The sequence below is a fragment of the Argiope bruennichi genome, chromosome X2 (assembly GCF_947563725.1).
Source record: "Argiope bruennichi chromosome X2, qqArgBrue1.1, whole genome shotgun sequence".
In the NCBI taxonomy this organism is placed as follows: domain Eukaryota; kingdom Metazoa; phylum Arthropoda; class Arachnida; order Araneae; family Araneidae; genus Argiope; species Argiope bruennichi.
Genome location: NC_079163.1, coordinates 127,506,429 through 127,526,923, shown reverse-complemented (window position 1 = coordinate 127,526,923; position 20,495 = coordinate 127,506,429). Strand labels below are relative to the sequence as shown.

General features: G+C 30.2%; 1 protein-coding gene across 2 annotated transcripts in view; it reads right to left on the bottom strand.

The window, feature by feature from the left end:
• Window positions 1–20,495, bottom strand: part of LOC129960837 (tetratricopeptide repeat protein 21B-like) — a 98,844-nt gene that overhangs the window by 67,703 nt on the left and 10,646 nt on the right. For both annotated transcript variants that reach the window (XM_056074506.1, XM_056074507.1), the window contains exons 8-14: window positions 20,179–20,263; window positions 19,355–19,453; window positions 18,531–18,708; window positions 15,350–15,441; window positions 14,495–14,602; window positions 9,761–9,853; window positions 4,073–4,208 (exon numbers count right to left, since the gene is read on the bottom strand). In XM_056074506.1, the coding sequence (XP_055930481.1) occupies window positions 4,073–4,208; window positions 9,761–9,853; window positions 14,495–14,602; window positions 15,350–15,441; window positions 18,531–18,708; window positions 19,355–19,453; window positions 20,179–20,263 (791 nt within the window). The remainder of the gene's footprint in view (window positions 1–4,072; window positions 4,209–9,760; window positions 9,854–14,494; window positions 14,603–15,349; window positions 15,442–18,530; window positions 18,709–19,354; window positions 19,454–20,178; window positions 20,264–20,495) is intronic.

The window sequence follows — 20,495 nt, the reverse complement described above, 5'->3', positions numbered from 1 at the left end:
TTTTGGTATATATATAAATCTGTAAATTAAATTGTTTTGTTAAGCAACTCTCTTATTTAATCGATCTGGATTAAGATATTACAACTTTATTACACTGTAAACATATTTCCATTGCATGCAATCATTGCGAAATATGCTCGGATTAATCATACCATGCAGTATATATATATATAATTTTTTAATCAGAAGGCATAGCGATGAGCAGCAGGGTAATTCAACGGGAACTGCACCGGACCCTGGAGTACGGACGACAGAGGATTTTGCATCGGCTGCATGGACTTTCAACGTCGAGTGAGACAGTGCGTCTTTGGAGCACGGCGAGCTGCGGAGGCGCAATGCAACGTCGAAGCCTCACCCGTGTATTTAATTTTAATTCTTTTCATTCATTTGACAATTTTGCACAGGAAACTATCCTGTCGACTAAATAATATGTAAGCATTATTTTGTTTGAAGCAGAATGCAGTTTCGAAGACATTGAAAAGACTTTGAAATTTTTAAATTCGCTTTAATCCATCCCGGGAAGGCATAATTATTTACAAGCACGGACAAGGCACGTCCGCCCACAGTAACAGATTAGACAAGAAGTGGAGAAGAGAGGGAAATAAATTATCCCCCGTCTTATATAACATGAGATATATAAGACGAGTGCTTATGTATTATTACAGTACTAATATATTGTTAAGATTCTGATAGGGATTTCTAAAGCATGTCAATCACAAGTAAGGGAAACAAAGAGATCTTTTAAAAAAGAATATGCTTATTGGACATTTTTCTAGCTCTTCACGCGGAGCGTGTGAAAATGTCGGCGTTTAGCCGATGCAGCAATTTTATAAAGCTTCCCTTGAATTAATTAAGTAGAGAAAGTGGAATTGGATCAGGAAATAAGAGAATGAAATTACTATGGGCTAAATTAAGATAAAGCTTTGGAAATTAATTTGGATTAAATTAAGAATTTAAAATATCATTATATAAACAGAATGTTGCCGAATTCGGCCGCAAATTCAAAGAGGTAGGACAGTAGGACAAGATCAAGAGTACAAAAAGACATCATACAACATAGGGCCCCAAACGACGTTTAATTGGCAAAAATCGCAAAAATATAAGGTGTCCGAAAATTGTTGGTAACTGAAAAAAAATTAATAGAAAAATAACAAGGTTTCAATTACGAATTTTGTCTTTGGTGAAAATTCTTCTTCTTCTTCTTTTTTTTTTTTTTTTTTCATGTATGTTATATGCCGATTTGATGATTTAGGGGGTCATAAATTACTGCAAACAAAAATGTAGTTTGGAACATTTATACGCAAAAATATTAAAACATGAAAAAAAAACATGAAAATGTCAGAAATTTTACTCTCTTTAATTTGATATAAACATGTACAGTGAAAACTGAAGAGTTTTTGAGATATTCAAGAAAAATTAAAATTGGCAACAGAAAACATGGCGTCTGCTGATCGAAAGCAACATTGCTACCGATGCATCCAGAGGGTGCTGCCGAATTCTACAGAAAAATTCAGAGGAGCATCAAGGAGATAAGAATTTCCAACGAACATAAGGTTACAAGCGACGCTTATTTGGTGCAGATCATAATACAGATACTACATATACAATTATAGGACAGACATTTTAACGTCACAAATAAGATGATGAAAAGCTTTTATAAAACCGCGACCGCGAAGGTCATTGACATTTAAAGGATAGCCGAACGCGTTCAAACATGCTAGGTGTTCTTGCGTTATCTCCATCAGCGACGACGATCCGTGAGAAGAAATCCAAGAAATTGAGATCCAGAGAACATGGAGGGCAAACAACAGGTTCCGCCGCGTCCACTCCACCTCCCAGGATATGTAACATGGAGGCAGTAACATGTAATGATTGAAAAATGCGCTGGTGCAGCATCATGCATTAAACATATGTTCTGGTGTACAATGGTCGGTATTCCCTGCAGCAAATCCAGAAGGGCGTGCTGCAAGAAAACAAGATGCTTTGAGCCACTGAGGCCTACAGGTGGGAGATAAGGTCCCAACAGATGATTTCCGAGAATCTCTACCCAAATGTTAATATTAAACTTGTGTTGTACGTTCGAAGGTGATAGTGATGTGGGGATTTTAGGATGACGAAATATGCGCATTATGCGTGTTGCCATCTCTCGAACTCTCACAGGAAATTTTGCATCATCTTGTGTGGCATCAAGCATCCAGCGTGCGAACTCCACCCGACATGACTAATCATCATCGCAAAAGAGTAGGACTTTCTGCAAGTGGAAGGGGCTGATGTTTTCCACAAGCATCCACACCGTTTCGTGCCGAATACCCAGTTCAGCTGAAACTGATCCTGTGCTTGTCGATGGGATATCGGCCAAGTGCTGCAAAACTCTTTTTTCTGTATTAAGTGTGCGCACACTGTGTTCTTGCCCAGCATTTGGCTTCGTTGTTTTGAAGAATTCTGTCTCCCGCAGGGGTCCATCGATGTTTGCAAAGGTCGTATGGTGAAGACAACGCCTCCTCGGATATTGTTCTTCGTATGTTCTTTGTATTGGGAGTCCATTGCCCTCCGCACGGCTGTAAGTAACATATCCGAGTGAAATATGAACAGTCATTCGTGAAATCTGACATGTTGTTCACGAATGAATCTTAATACTTGCTCGCCACTTTTATTTTCCTTGAACGCATGGAAAATTTACATACGAGAAGGCTTCTTCTTCTCGACTACTTTATTCCTAATCCTCGCATTCATAGGGCCATTCTATTCGCCACGCCTATTGTCTTCTAGATGTCTATATTTGCGATTTTCATCGAATAAACGTCACCTGCGATCCTATATTTTATGGTAATTTTTCATCTTCTTAATGCCTACTATCACCTCTTTGATTTTATCTTTCGAATTTTACAACACCCTCTGGAAACATCGCTAGCGATGTTGCTACCGATCAGCAGACGCCAATTCGTGTTTTCTGCTGCCCATTTTAGTTTTTCTTGAATATCTTATAAACTCTTCAGTTTTCACACTATATGTTTATATCAAATTAAAGAGAATAAAATTCTTAACATTTTCATGCTTTTATTTTTCTTAAATTTTTAATACTTTTGTATATAAGAGTTCCAAACTACTTTTTCGTTTTCAGTAATTTACGATTCTCTCGATCTCAAATCGGCATGTTACCTACATGAAAAAAATAAATAAATAAACTTTTAAGAATATGCTTTCACTTAAAAAAAAATTCGTAGTTGCAACATCATTTGTTATTTTTTTATTAATTTTTTTACAGTTTCAAACAATTCTCGAACACTCTATATTTTTGTGATTTTTACCTACTAAACGTCGTTTGGGACACTATGTTGTATGGTGATTTTTTATCCTCTTGATGCCTACTGCCACCTTTTTGAATTTGTATATATATATATATATATATATATAGTCTATATATATATTTAGTCTAAAAAATTAACTATGGTAGCAACAATAAAATCTAATTGTAAATCATTATTATAAACTGCAAATATAGCATTTATGTTAACAACAGATTTTAAATGAATTAAATCCAACTACTACAGACTTCAGTTGAAGTTTCCATCATTGTAATTATTATCATTGGTGAAGCTGGGTTAGTATGATTACAAGTGTTGCAAAAGTTCAAGAAATAACATCGAAAAAATATGGAAATTAATCGAGAAAAATAATGCATTGATGGCAGTGTTGAAAGCAAAGAAGTCTAGATGTCAAATTAGTTCAACGAAAAAGGAAATTATAAAGACTGTCAAAGCAGATATTGTAGATTTTTCAATATTGAAAATATTAATCATTGAGGAAATGATCCCAAAGACCCATAAAGAAAAAGAAAACACTGAATAATTAGCAAATAAGGAAATCTAACACAGCCAAAAAAAAAGAGTAAAATTAAAGTGTAACTAAGCACGATAATTGTAAATTTCTGCGAGTGATAAATCTACCTTGAAACTTCTCATCGAGAATATATAGTACTTTCTCACAATATTTTTATAAAAATAAGATTTATTTGAAATGTTTCTAACTTTTTTAAAAAATCAGATGGTAATAAAGAAAAGCTATTCATTACCTTCAAGCATTTTTAAGTTAGCTAACATCACAGCAGTTGAAAATCCACGAAAACCAGGACAAGATGTGTGAATAGTCTGAACAACTGTTTTACATAATTTCAAGCACTCCCCAAACACAGATTTAGAATTTGGGGCCTAAAAATGAATTCATTATAATTAAGCATACATTTATAAAGTGAAAGAGTCATGCTGCAAACATATTTACTGTATCATTCATTTTGGAAGTCGCCAATGCATGCGACATCAGAATCATACGACAAACACAATTTGCTTGTCATCTAAATACATAATAATGGCAATATATAGCATATTTTTACACTAAACCTACCGAAATTTCATCTACATCTATTCTACCACAAGTCAAATGAACCGTGTATAAAAAGTTATATTTTATGATGAAAAACAAAAAAAAATTATTCAATGTAATTATGAATAAAACATTTTTCTAAATAACAATTCCATCCTTTGAACAAAAATTGTTGTCTTGTAATAATTTCTCCTTTTTTTTTTTTTCTGCGCATATGTTAAGAATTATTCTTTTTCCGAAAGAGGGCGCTGCGTCGTCTCCCATATAATCCCGATTTTTAGAAATGTATCATTCGAGTTGTGTCTGTGTGTCAGTGATGAGTCAAATAAAAGCCGTTAGCGGAAATGGTATTTCCTGTTCTTCCATCGGTAGTTGTTGGGGTGAGTTTTGGTTTAGGTTTCTTATAACTTAATTACAAATACAGCATAACACATTAATTTTTTCTAGCCAGTACAAATGTTACAAATTTTTAAAAATTAAGTTGTCACAATTTCAGTTATTATAATACTTTATATAATCACTGGAATAAAAAAATTAGACATCAAAACATTTTTCGATAAAGCATTTAGAATTAATTTTTGGATGCAAGAATTTTAAAGAATTTCAATCATTCATGAAGTATTGATTAATATTTCAGTTTACTAATATTTTTTTCAGTATAATATTATGCATTTATTATTTAATATTTATATGAAGGGTAGAGGCAGATCAAATAATTTTTTAAAAACAAATAAATGAATTTCAATCTATTATAGAAATGAATAAACTTAAAAATGGGAGAACGAAATGAAATAACTGGAAAATAAAGTTTTGTAAGAGTTTCTTCTGATAAAAATGTTTATTACAAAATATTGATGGAAATTTCGAATAAAAATCATTTTAAATTATTAGTTATATTAAAAACTTGATACTTACAGAGTAGAAGAGAGATTAAAATTGACTTTTAAAATATTTGAAGTTATTTTCTCTTTGGCCTCAGTTATGTAAACAATCGTGAATGTTAAATAATGTTGTTAAATAACATTGCTCTTATATCCTTTTTTTTTTAATAATTCAAATTTTTAAGAACGAATGTAAAAATTAATCCTTTATATTTTCAAACTTTTATACATAAATGACATTTTTATATAAATTACATTTAGATATATTATTACGATTTGTAATACTTTTATTGATTTTATTACTTCATTTTATATATTTGGTTGATAAATGCAAAAATGCTGTGCAAATTTAATTAAATTAACATTGTTATGTTTCATCAAAAGCGTTCTAATATAATTTTGCGATAAGTAAGCTAGTTACTTCTTAAAGACATCCTATGGAATAATTATTCTCCTAATTATATACATAACAATTATTCCTATAATTATACCTGCTTTCAGATTTCTATTCATTAAAAAAGTATATGATGAATATATTAAAATATATGATGAATAATGGCTTAAAAAAGTGCAACAATAATGAAAAGTAATGCTATGTAGAATAAGTTAGTGAACATTTAGAGATATTCTGCGATTTGCTTTCCACATCTGTAACACGCACATCCTGTACACATGTTTTCATACAATAAAATCTGTCACAATCAAAAAGCATTTATACAGTATAGTACTAAGTTGACGGTAAAATAATTTACATTTATCAGTGAATGAAATGTCCAAGTGTTCTTTAGGTGCTCGTAAAATAAAATATCATTTCAATCTATGAGTAGTATTATACTTATTTATGAATAGTAACCAATGACGATAAAACAGTATATAAGAATAAATTAATGCAAAAATAAAGCGCAAAAAATTAAATTTTTCTCTGTTTAATCGATAAGATATTATTTTTAACTATAATTAGTATTTCTTTTACACAATAAAAAATAGTGAATTTTATTATTTTTTCTTCTTTTTTATAATAAAACTTTCCATTTTGTGACTTCCAGTATAATGACAATTCAGTATCAGATGCAATTTAAACAAAACTTTCAGTGCTCTAGAATGTTTCATTGCAGAAAAGAATCAAACTTCTCCCAGAAATTTTCCTATTAAATATTTTGTCATGCATGAAATAGTAGACAATTTTAAGATGTAGATTGTAATTTTACAGATGTTTTTAAAGTATAGAATAAAAATACTATTACCGGCGTGAAGATAATATCCAAATCTTATATATCTACATATGGAAATGATCCCTTAATAGAAAATGTCAAAATATCTTCCGCTTAATCATGGTGTATTAACTAAAATTTTTACTCTAAATAATTTTTTCATGTGAAATCTATTTAGGATATAAAAAAAGTGTGTTGAAATAGGAAATTTCAAAGTATGTACAATTTTAAATATAGAGTATTATTAAATATAGAGTAATATTTTTACCTCTACGAAAATTTTAGACATGCCAACTTTTAGCACACATTATTACCATTAAAATAGTATTTTTAGATCTCACAACTAATGTTAGATAGTCGACAACAGAATAAAGCTAGTGTGATTTCTTTTTTTTTTTTTTTGGGGGGGGGGGAACAGTACAATGAATTTTTTATTTGAAATGACATGACGCCCTTTACGTGTATCATAAGATCACGAATCGATTTTAGCTCCTTTTCATGCATTACAATAATTATTTACAAACAACACGCTTAAAACTGTTTTGCAAAAAAATAAAGCATAAAAGTTATAATTTTAAATTAATCGTGAAATTTCAGTTTCACAGAATAACTTCATAATGCTTTCATAAAAATTATTTTTATTCTATCTTCCTGTAAATAGGGGAAAGTCTGAAGAAAAAACGTGGACGGGAAGTATTTGCAGTCTATTTCTAGAATGACAAATATTAATCACCTTTGTACTGCATAAAATATAGATTAATTATGATATCATTAATTCAATGTATGCAGTGAAATAGAGGATGAATCATTCCTCGTGCCTTTTTTTTTTTTTTTTCATACTCTTCTCTGAATTAATTAATATACAAATAAACGCACGAGTTTTCTATTTCGTTATCAGCAGCTAAATACAGAAGCATTCTAATTTAAGTTATCATCAAATATATTTGATTTTAATTTCGAGCGAAACATTAAAATCATTTTCATCTCCTTTACAAAAAAGTTCAAATTCTGTAATCTTTTTTAAGTGACGTTCATCTGGTCTGTTAATTTCATTAACAGATTAACTAAAAAACTCAATAGCACTATGCATCAACGCACATTAAATATAGTTTTATACGTCGCTAAGAAAAAAAAAAAAAAAACGATCATCATTGCAATACAGAATTTCTCGAATTTATTTGTTTTCAAAGTATTTTCGAGACATAAAAATCGAAGAAAAAGGGCTTTTCGATTTTTCTCATTAAATCCAAAATTAATAAAATAGAAATATTGTTCCAATGCAATGTAAAGTTATCTGATAACATAATGAAAAAGTTAAATCTGTAAATTCATTGGCATCATGAAAAGTTATACAGCTTCCAATTTTCTAGTAATTAATTAATTAAATAAAGTAAAATTCTGAATTTTACAAGTTTACCTATTTGCTATTACTATATTTATCCTCATTCCGACTTTTGAACGAATAAGTTTAAATCGAAATAAAATTTTAGTAAAAGAAATTATGCAAATTGTTTTAACGAAACTTCAAACTAGCAGTTATTACAAGAAAGACCATTTTCAAGAGCAATGAAATTGGTAACAAACATTCAGATGAATAGTCTAAAGAAGCAAGGTAAATTATGAAACAAATCGATTTTCATACGATCATACACTGCTCAAAATATTAGGGGATATTGCGAGTTCAATATGAATGAACTACATATACTACAACTCTTTTTAACAAAACTGAAAAAGAACAGGTTCAAAAGGAAATTTATAATGTTTACGAATTTGGGAATATGCAAATTTATTTCTGTGACGTAGAAAACTACGCATTTTAGATTAGGAGTGAATAGTGACCTGTGGTATTCCTTCAGTAAGAGGTGATTAAAAACAATTGATATGTGCTGAATGTTTTGTAACAGTGAATGTTATGTCCCATCAACATAACTTAGACAATTCAGTAGCTTAGAAGGCTATCGGACGTTTAGAGGCGGGTCAAATACAATCCGTTGTAGCGCAAGCGTTAGGAGTTCCTCAAAGTGTGATAACAAGACAACGGAATCGGTTTTTGGAAGTGTTCACCAAAGATTAAGGTAAGTCGGACTCCTGCTAAAACACAAAAGGAAAATCTATATGTAAAATTAACGGCCTGAAGAAACCGCGCTATGAATACCACTTTATTGCAACAGCACCTTCAGAGCGCTACTGGCACCAGCGTTTCGACTCAAACTATTTGAAACCGACTTCGGAATGTGGGCTTATATGCTCGCAGACCTATGTTTTCCGTTTCGTTAACAGTGGCGCACCGTGCTGCCTGCAGTGTTGTGGGTATAGAAACATCTCTGAAGGGGACGAGATGAGTGAAGCAATGTACTCTTCAAGGACGAGTTCCATTTTAGTGTATAACCTGACAATAGGCGGATTCTCATATGGAGAAAAATTGGAACGAGGTATAATCCTGCATTTTTGCATGAAAGAGTCCGATTTGGTGGAGGCGGAGTGATGGTCTGGGCCAGTATTTTAATCAGTGGCCGCACCGACCTGTACATCATCAGAAATGGAGCCCCAACGGCTCAGAGATATAGGAATGAGATTCTCTGACATGCTGTGGTCTTTTACGCTGTCGAAATCATGAATGATTACGCCAGGCCATATCGGGCTGGCTGGTGAACAATTTCCTTTCCGCCGAAGGAATTCTTTGAATGGATTGGCCAGCATATTCCCCAGATATAAACCCAATAGAACACATTTGGGACATTCTGTGGAGAAGGGTTGTTAGTCGCTCATCATTTCCAGAAGCAATACAGCAGCTAGAAAGCTCTCTTCAACAGTACTGGAACAGTATACCCCATCCCTTATTAATAACCTCATTGATGCCTCATAGGTGTGCCACATTGCTTTCGGTCAAGGGAAACCAGACCCCTTATTAAAACTCATTTCTATCCATTTTGTTTCTTTGTATATTTTGCACGAATTGTGCATTTTTTTTTTTTATTTTAACGCTAAATATCATCAATAAAATTTAATTATTCCTTGATTGTTGTTCCTTTTCCTTTTCTCATACCTTACAACATCTATACATAATCAATTAGTCACGAAAACATTTCCTCGTCCGCAGTTTATCTCCAAAATCACAATATCCCCTTATTGTTTTGAGCAGTGTGCAAAAATCACTGAGTATAAATATTGAGTTTAAAACTTTTTCGCAATATATTAAGCAAAGAGAATTAATATTAAAAATTTAGAAGAACAAAACATTGTTAAAAGTGCGTGAAAAAAAGTTAAGAATACAAAAAAGCTAATTACCTGGCTGGGAGCATGTAAAATTATTAATTGACAAATATCACGAACTAAAAGAGGTTGCAGTGATATGTAAAACTGGACACTCCATGGAATTCCCTAAAAAATCGAATGATGAATTAAATAAGGAACAGAGGTTTAAAATACTTTAATGTCGATGCTGTTTTGCATTAACACAAAGTTCATATAATTTTAATATTTCACCTATAATATGAATAAGTTGCTTTATAAGTAAATATGTAATATTAAAACAAAAAAAAATCCAAACTGTGAGAATTTTGAATCCCAAAGATTAAGAAGAAAATTAAACCACTCTGTGTTTTAGATATTTAAATGTGATATTTTCATTCCAAGAATTTCTAGTACCAAACTCGACTTCTCCAAACATCATTGAAAGACCGTTCAAAGTTTTTAGAATAGAAGCAGACTTTAATATTTCAAGAACATTTTGATTTCTAATCATGAACAGCATAGCAGAAATTCTCCGACTGGAATACAAATTTCGCCGCATTGTTTAAGGAATCAGAAATGTTATTTTAGAAATAAAAAGGAGAAAAATAATCTAACATAAATAATAAGTACTATTATTCAGTTCTGAACAATAATTATTGCCCATAATGCAAGAAGAGAATATCTAACAATCATATTTATTTAAAGTAGCTCATGATGTATTGCATCCATTACATAGATTGAAATATCCTTCAAATAAATTTAGGATGAATCTTAGAATTACAAGGCAAATCAATTGTACCAACAAATGAACAGAAGTTACTAATCCAGAAACCCTAAAAGAGAAAACTAATTTCGCATCAGTAGAGGAAAATATTGTTACGATTATTTTTTCTAATGCTTGACTGAAGACAGTCAAGAGAGTTTTGAAAATCAGAAACCCTATAAGAGATCAACTGAAGGTATGATCTATCTGGTAAAAACTGCCATAATTTTAAAACACACATTAGCCATAGGAAATTGGTGAAGACTATTGACAGAAAAAGTAAATGATCATATATCAAACAAAGCTCATTTCACTTAAGAATTTTTTTTTAAAAAAATAGCACCAAGGTTATATTTTTCATTGGAAAGGAACTATTTATCTGTGTTTGGATTGTAGAAAAGCAAAGTACACAATATGATGATCATTAGAAGTGGAATGACACTATTCAACATAGAAGAATTTTCTCTATAACTCCAAGAAAATAAAGACAACCAGCTGTTTTCTACATTGTCGATAACAGCGGTTAACTTTTCATTATGGGGCTTTTTGTAACAGGATTCCTTGAAGCCATTATGTGACCCATGTCAGTTTGCCATCAGTCACATGATGGCAAACAGTTCTTTCAATATAGCAAATGCCATAGATAACGACTTCCTCCGTCCATAAAAGTTCTGGTTTAGGAAAGTATGAGGCTTGATGACATTTTGTTATGAGATTATCTGAAGGCACAAGTGTACAGAAGTCAGCCGTGATCATTCACCGCTCTATTTGCTATCATAAGGTAGGAATTAGAGCTGAAGTTCTAAAGTGCTGCACAGACTGTCGTGACATGTCGAATGATTATCATATTGTATATTTGTAATCCTAAATGAATGTATGAGTGAGTGTCTGCGCGTGCGTACTCGCATTTTAGTGAAAACTGACTCATGTCCCTGCTTATACATTTCAAATAGATAGATTTTTACTTTTGCTGTTATTCTCAGAACACCTAGTACATGCAAAATCATTTATCAATTAAATTTTGAAACAGCGATTGAAATATAAAAACAAATTGCCGCTCAAACGCGAATGAAAATTTAAAATGTTGGTTGTAGGATATACGCCATTGAATGACGTGGAATCTCTGTCCAAAAACGCTTAGTAGTCATGGAAAAATATTACATTCAGGAAAATATTATACTTTTGTACCTCTAGTAAATTTTGCAGGAGCCACTAGTAGACTTCGCCTCATCACAGAGCATAGTTACATACATTTTCTATTCACACACAGATTCTCTTAATTCTTTTTTTCCTCTATCTCATATTTAATCCCTTTCCTTAGTTTCATTTATTATTATCCCGTTAATAATCACATGCAGATAATAATCACATTATTATCTCAATAATCATATCATTTCTTACTTGGCATAAGTTATTCAAATGTTCTTTTTATCAAACAATTATTCAGATAAATGGATTTTTATATTGTCGGTAAAAGCTCATTTTGAAGTATCTTTGTATATTCACCTTGTTGCTTTAATCGCGAACTCGCTCTATGATTTATACGCAACAATTATTATCTTTACAATATGCTCACTTAAATATAATTCTCTTTCAGAGTGACTGGATTAAACATGGCTCAAATGCTTCTCAAATACTTTATATCATAAGAACTATAAACTTAACTTTCGCGCATAGTCCAAGATAAGGATATCACTTACGAAGTATGATGCGAAATTACTGTCCCCATGTATAATGCAATCAAACGTTCAAATATGGTACGAAAAAAATCGTTGAAAAAACATTCTAAATTATCTTGTGAGTTGATGGATTGTTTCACTTTTGGACCTGATTTTGTAACTTATTGTTATCGAGCAGAAAATACAGAAAAAATTATCCAAAGAAAGCAATATTTACATCATCTTAATTATTTGTTAAAGGATATAAGTGTTAATTACTGAACAATTTCTTCCTAGGTTCTACATTTTTCAGCATTTTATTTATCATTATTTACATACAAATAAATGTATTTCATATTTTAACTGGATGGAATAACATCGCACATGTAAATATATGTGCAATGCCTAAAATACATAGTATTTTCATTGCCTAGTCAGATAAATGCTGTAATTAAAAATGTACACAAAATTTTGATTCATAATAGATGGCAACGCATAATTTTTGTACCTATGGTCTTTTTTTACACTTTTATACTGTAGTGGGGAAAGTAGAGTAGGTGTTTGGAAGTTGTCTTCCACTTATAATCAAAATTTGATACAGATCTATGATTTTGGACATATGAGCAAATGCAAACATTCATTCCTCTTGAACTTTGCATGTTCTTTAAGTTATCTTATTCACTTACGCACAGGGAGATAAAATTCCAAAAACGTCTTCTTAAAAGACGTAATTCAACAAAATCTTCGAATTCAATATTTTAACAATTACAATATTTTATATGTTCATATTTACGAAAATGAAAAAGAAAAAATTATACATTCTACACTGAAATAAGAATTTTTGTTTAATAAAATTTAATAGTATGTTTTAGAAATAGGGGAAGAGTATTTCATGCCTCCAGAAATATCTTTTGTAGTACTTGGATTTTGAATGGACATATTACCATAGAAAATCTTTGATAGATCATACATATGTTTCAATTTGATATTGCTTTTTGGTAACAAGAAATAAATTCAAATCCAGCTAATTGGCTTTTAAAATTTCTCTTTTGAAGAAACTTTGCAGATTTCAGTGATGACAAACAGTATAATTTGAAATCATATTTGTGACCTAATATTAAATTGAAATTAAAAAATTGCCACATATGGCATTTTACTGGATTAATTTAAGCAACTGTCACAAGATGAAGATTTCATTTTCGAGAACATAATTAATAGGAAAAGTAATTTTCTTACATACATATTTCTTCAATTTCTATTTCTAAATCCTATCAGATCGTTTACTAGCGATGATTAGCCTTATATGAAAGTTCCGAAAATATGTGTAATTAAAACACTTCAAATGCAATTCATTTGTGAATATGTCAAAAAATTCTTGTTATAATAAGATTACTTCTAATCAACAAATAATCATTTGATCTACAAATAATAAATATTCTGTAGATAAGAATGAAAGTATCTCAATCTCGAAACATCTGTCATTCATCAATATTTAAATACATCTAAAATCAAAATAATTATTTTTAGTATAAAGAACCTAAATTTTAGAGTTATATTTTATTTCAATGAAAAGCATGTATTTATTCTTGAAGTGTCACTTTAAAAGTTTCTTGAATGTTTTAGTGAATATGTAAAAGTTGCCAGCAGATACTTGAAGATGTTGCATTTAATTGAGAGATAAAAAATGTATTATGTACAGAAGATAATGAAAACTAATTGGCATTATTTTGCATACAAAAATTTCATACATGGAAGATTAACAGTCTGGTTGAAAGTATCTTATAAACAAGATACATGCATTTCTGAATACAATCTAGCAATAACAATAATAAAAATGCTTTTTATTGGGCGTTTTCTGAGGATGGTACAACATTATTTTACGTTTAATAAATATTCTATATTAATGCATGAACATTATTTAGAATAATAGCAACTATAATTCTAAATATAAAAAGAATCATTACATGAAGAGAAAAAAAAAGATAATTACATTTTTGTTGCATAAATTGTTTCATTGCTTATACATAAAGAATGATACTTCTTACCAAATCCTGTTAAGATTTTCAATGTTAAAAATACTCCACACAACACACTAGAGTATAATTAATATAATTTTATAATCTTCCTAAAATTAGAAACCTCAGGAAACTAATTAAACTGAACATCTTAAAATATTGCATGATAAGGGCGAAAAAAATCTTTATTCTGTGCCACCAAGAAAATATATACTAAAATCTCAGCTTTCATAACTAAAATACCTGTTAATTGATCAAAATACATTATATATGTCATACATAAGACATTAAAACCTTAGACATTTTTTTGTTTTTAAACAAACTTTAAGTAATTTTAATGATAAACAAATACCTTTAAAGCATTTAAATGTAGTTTCACGGCATTATTTAAGTAATTAATAACAGTTTCTGAAGAACTCGTCATGTAGTCTGACAGGAAAGCTGATAAATATAAAGTTTCCTGAAAGAGTAGAAATATATATATATATATATGTGTGTGTATGTGTAGCAAACAATGAAAACTAAAACGAAAAAAGAATGCAATTACATGCAAAGTATGCAGAATCAATACTCTTAACAAGAAAAATTCCATTTCCAATTATAAAACAGTTATACACTTTATAAAAAAGAATGAAAGGAAATACTCTATAACATTAATAAGTACATCTTATGCGAACAAATTCATAATAAGTATCTTTTAAATAAATCCTTCTTTGATAAAATTTTAAAAATCATATATGTTTGGCAGTAGTTATTAAATAATATACAATTTAATCAACTAACAAATACAAATTAATTTTGTAACTACTGTTTACTAATTATACAACAATTTTCAATTTATTTTTATTATTATTATTATTTTATACCATCTTATCACCTGGGTATTGTTTTAACTTCTATTCAATAAACAAGGCCACGGTTTTCAATAATTTTAAGCAAATTATTATTTCAAAAACATAATTTTTAACTTTTTCTCAAGATCCTGTAATTTGTTTCCACATATTAGAAAATAAGCACATAGATTTGTTAAATAAGCAAAAATATATTTGGAAATTACGTTTTTACTAAATATATTCAAAACAAAAATAAAGATATGAGTTTCATGCATTACAAAGGCAACATTTTGTTGTCTGTAACAAAATAAATTTTCTTATATTACAGAAATATTAAAACTATGTGGAAGAAAAAACTGAATATAAATTCGTACCGGTGAAAAATCAGTTCCACATTCTTCGAAAACTTGTACTTGTTCACTAGCCCGAATATACTCTCCCTGTGATATAAGACACTGTATAGAACCTAAATAAAGTAAATGTTTACAAAAGTTTAAAATCAAAAACAAAAAATAAACAAAATGTAATATATGCAAAATGATTCTCAATTAATCATTCAGATCTAGAGGAGAAGTAAGGAATAGCGAATTCTTCTGTGAAATATAAGGTTTGTAATTATGCCTTTTTATTATTTCACATAAAAGGATATAATTACAAATATATGCCTTAGGCAATGTAGTACACTGTATATCCACAACTTGCGTTCATATACTTCGTTATACGATATCTCATTAAATCACCAACTTAAACAAAAACAGTGATCCCCACAGAGGATTGGCAAAATTGTTGGCCCGCGGTGGCCTGGTGGCAAGGTCTCGGCTTCGGAAATGGTGGGTTTCAAGTTCGAGACCCGATTCCACCGAAGAACCGTCGTCGTGTAAGCGAGTCTGGTGCAAGTTAAATCTGCAAGGGCCAAACCTCCTCCCGTTGGTGTGGTGTGAAGAGGAGGGATGCCAGCTCAGGTATCGTTCTCGTCATCTGACCGCGATTCAAAATTACGAGGTCCGTCCCAAAATAGCCCTGGTGTTTCTTTAAAACAGGACGTTAATATAACTAAACTAAACTGTAAAATTGTTATCTCAAATGAAATAATTAAATTCAGATTTCAGTATCAAATTTATAGCTGTTTTAATACACATCATCAGCTTCTACCTGGACCTTTATTATATTGATTGATACAAGATTACTATGCTGTACACTACGGTTAAACATATTTTGAATGTACTGAGTTCACAATTATAATTGATGTTTTGAGATCTAAATAACTAAAACAATAATATTAAATTTCTTTTGTCATGAAAATTTAGCTAGTAAGAATATTAAATCACTTAATTTATGAAATTAGAATGTGGTAAAGGAAAGTTGAAGCAAATTTTATAAGAAGACTTCAGAAATATAACTCATAAACAACCCAAAACATCTTGTTCCATTTCTAAAAAAGCGTTACATCTATACATACCTTTTATTCGCCGACATTTTAAAATTACTTTTAATTCATAATGTTGAATAAAAATCAAAATTTAGAATACTTTTAATCAGATGCATATTAAATCAGATGCAGATGTATTTAATAACCATTGGATTGAAAAAGTTAATCTGTAAACATTGCATTTAATTCGCTTCTAAAATAATCGATGTTGTAATGATGTTCAAACGATATAGACTGTAATATCTTGATCCAGATCAATCAAATAAGACAGTAGTGTAACAAAGCATTTTTTTTTTATTTACAGCGTTATATATGTACAAAAAACAACTTGTTCTCATCTAAGTTAAAATTATTTATAAAAATCACATAACAGATGAAAATTGAACCAAGAACTAGTTCCTCGATCAAATCGGAGAATAAGTCACCGGAGAACAAAAAGACTCTGACAGACTATTAGCCTTAAACAGCTAGTCCAAGGGCGCTCCAGAAATCCACCGATCTTTATCGGGTGTATCCTAACACAGAAACCCGAATCACGAAGAGCTAAAAAAAATCAGGAACAACTTCGGACACCAACGTCTCTCTGAATTTCAATTCGAAGCCTCTCACTGCTCTCCTCTCTTCTCTCTGCTCTCAAAACAAACAAAAATACTGTATTTTATTTCTGTCAGATCTCTTTTATTTTCTCATTGGTGACCTTGAGTTCACTATTACCCAATAGCTACTCAGTAATGCTTCCTAAATGGTCTCCATTGATCTTGGGGATGTTACAGAACCATCTTTGTAGCTCACTCCTCCCAAACACATGTTAGTTATAATTAATTCACAACTAACACCAGCGGAAGTTCACCTGAGTTCGTCACTTAAGGACAACGGTTGCTGGTGATTGATCCTTTCTTGATGTCTTGAGTAGTCTCTTCACAATGGAAAAAAAATCTGGATGTTTTGACGTTCCTTTTCTTTGAAGCCATGATGGATCTATTTGAAACGATGGGCTACACATCTGTTTTGCCGTATCTGGATAGTAACAAATGACCAGACACAATGACTCCGACTAGTGAAAAGGATCCACATCTGGCGGTTCGTAGGCACTTAACTATGTGTGGGAAAACGGATGACGTTACCTCTGGCTGGAATGAAAATTGCCATGTGAGGAGAAAGAGGAAACGTTACCAGCTGATGAATAATCGACTATGTGTTTTAGTTAAAAAATTTAGTTCTTGCAAAAAAAAAATAACAATTTTTGCAAGAGTTTGAAGTTAAATGGCAAACTTTTTGTAGGAATTTCAACGCATTTTTTATCTGAACTCTAAATTTCCGGAAAAAAAAACCATGCCATAAAATTAATTAACATATCAAACTGAGCACAGCGAAAAGTGTAGATTAATTAATACAAAATCCATAAGTAAATCTTGAGAAAAGCATTCCCATGGGCTCTCTGAGAATGGTAGTTGTTTTATTTAATATGTTTTTAATTATTTCTAGGAATAAGACGGCAGTTTCGCAGCACTAATTGTGAATTCAACACTTTTAAACTTTTTTCGTGTTCTCCTAAGTTTTAATACAACCCATTTAATAAATGGTCAATATTAAAATTTAAAATTTTTAAGCATTAACTTCTTTTCTTTAAACAACGTTAAAAAAAATGAATATTTTGCATGGCTCTGTTAGTACACTTAATCTTACAAAGTGTTACTAATTCTAATTATAGATTATATAAAAGTCATTTAATGGATTAAAATGTACTTTTTCTTAGCATTTACATTGCATTGTATTAACTTGCATTTCTACTAATAAAAACTACAATATTTGCAGTTACAGCAATCAAGACGAACTGCTTGTTGTTACAACAGCATTTAAAAAAATTAAACATTTTATCTTCAAGAGAAGAAATTGATCTAATAGAACACCATTTCAGAACAAACTTGTTAAAACACAGAAAATTCTCTATATTACTCTGCAAATCATATTCAAAAGTTATTTCCTCAACTAGGCAATTAACGACAATTTTTTTCTAAATTTTAATACGTTTTTGCAGTTTCAATTTTCAGTTATTAAAATTCAGTTTCACATGAAAAGTTATGCGATTTAAAATCTATATATATAAACCTATTAAATCATTTTACCTGTAACAGATCTGTCACAAGCATGAGTTTTAAATACTGAAAGAGCTTTAGCAGCCTTGCCTAAGTAGAGATATTGATATCCATATTCTGCATTGATATCAGGATCGTTTGGTTTCAATTCTGACGCTTTCTTTGCCATTGAAAAAGTTGCTTCGATGACTTGCTTTTGTAATCCAGACTTAAAGAAAGAGGAAAAATTAAAGCCTGAAGTGTTATTACAGGATATAAACTTTGGTAAAAAATTGTGCAATTCAGTTCCATCACAGAAGTTCAAGACAGCAACGTTAATGCAGGATTTATAAGGTCGAGGATTTATAAGCAACGTTCAGAGAGGCCGAAACTCGACCAAAAAAATTTTAAAAATTCATTTACCAGCTATAAACAGAATTGATACAGAACTACATTAAGTAACTATTTCAAATTTTAAATACAATAAAGGAATGAAATAAACAATAATGAACACATAATAAATGCCCTGTGCACACCACTGACTTTCTTAATTATAAATGCTGTATAATACTTTTAAAAAAATTATCGATTGGAAAAAAATCTATAAAAGAAAGTAAATTCAAAACTATATTTTTAATTGTCAATATTCTTTCAGAGATAAATATACTTCGTTTCTTTCCAAATTAAAATATTAATGTCCAAGAAATACACAATTCAGCACTTATACAAAGAGTTTCCATAAACTTGAAAATAAAATATTAAATTAGCATAAAGAATTAACAAAGTTAACGAATTAAGTATTGAAATTTTCAAAGAATATATTGAAGAAGAATATTTTGAAGAAAATATTTTTACAGTAAATAAACTTGTCTTACTAATCTAGATAAAAGTTGAGCAGTTTCAAAAAATAATTCTGCATTTTTTGGTTCGCATTTCATCATGGTTACATACAATGTTTTTACAGCTTCCTCAATCTAAAAAAAGAAAAATAACATTAAAGAAATGGTTACACATAATAAATAATTAAAAAAAGCATTATTAACAGAAAAAACAAAAAAGAGCAAATATCAAAAATGTGTGCCATCTACCTTTTTATTCAACAGTATGATAAAAATCAGATACAAACATGGACAAAATGAAGCAACATGATCAGACTGCTGCTTATAATAATACAGAGACTATGAACCTAATGAAATAGACACATAGAGCATTATAAATATCACATGCACCCAACCCTTACATGGATTACCATTGGAACCGTAAAACTGCCTTTTCATAATAGTATTCGAGGTAACTCTTTGACTAAAGCAGATGGACAGCAACACATGTCTCAAATTTCTATTTATTAACATTCTCCCTCCATATGGAAGGTGAATTTCCCCAAAGAAATGCATCTTTTATATTTAAAAAAATAATTCTTCATTGATAGATTGATATTATATTACTTAACATCATCAAAAAATATTTCCAAATGTTTCCAGTGGGAACATGAACAATTCTTTTTTTTTATATATAACTGTATGAACGCATCGCATAAATAACTTAAAGACAATAGTGTAGTCTAATATTAGTCTAAAAATACTTTTAGAAAAGGCGCATAGTTAAACAACATTTAATTGCATGAAAAATAAAATGCATGAAAAATAAATATGTTTAAAACTGTATTCCAAAATAAAGAAACTTTTAAAAATGCACTTACCTCATCAATCTTGCCTCCTTGTGTTAATAAGTGCATAAGTTTGAACCTTGAAGCTTCTATATTATTCCCATCAAGAAGCATTGCTCTGTGAATAAAGAACACCATTTGAAAAAAAAAACTCATTATATTAAAATTTCCATAAAATATATCTTTATTTATAAATTATTGATCATATGAAACCCACATTTAGAAATAATTTTAAAATCTAACCTGTATGGGATGGTTATAGTAATAAAGTTACATGCATAATATCTTTAGAAACAACTCATTGTTTTAACTAAAATGCTATCACAGTGATAAATAAGTGATTCAAAGAT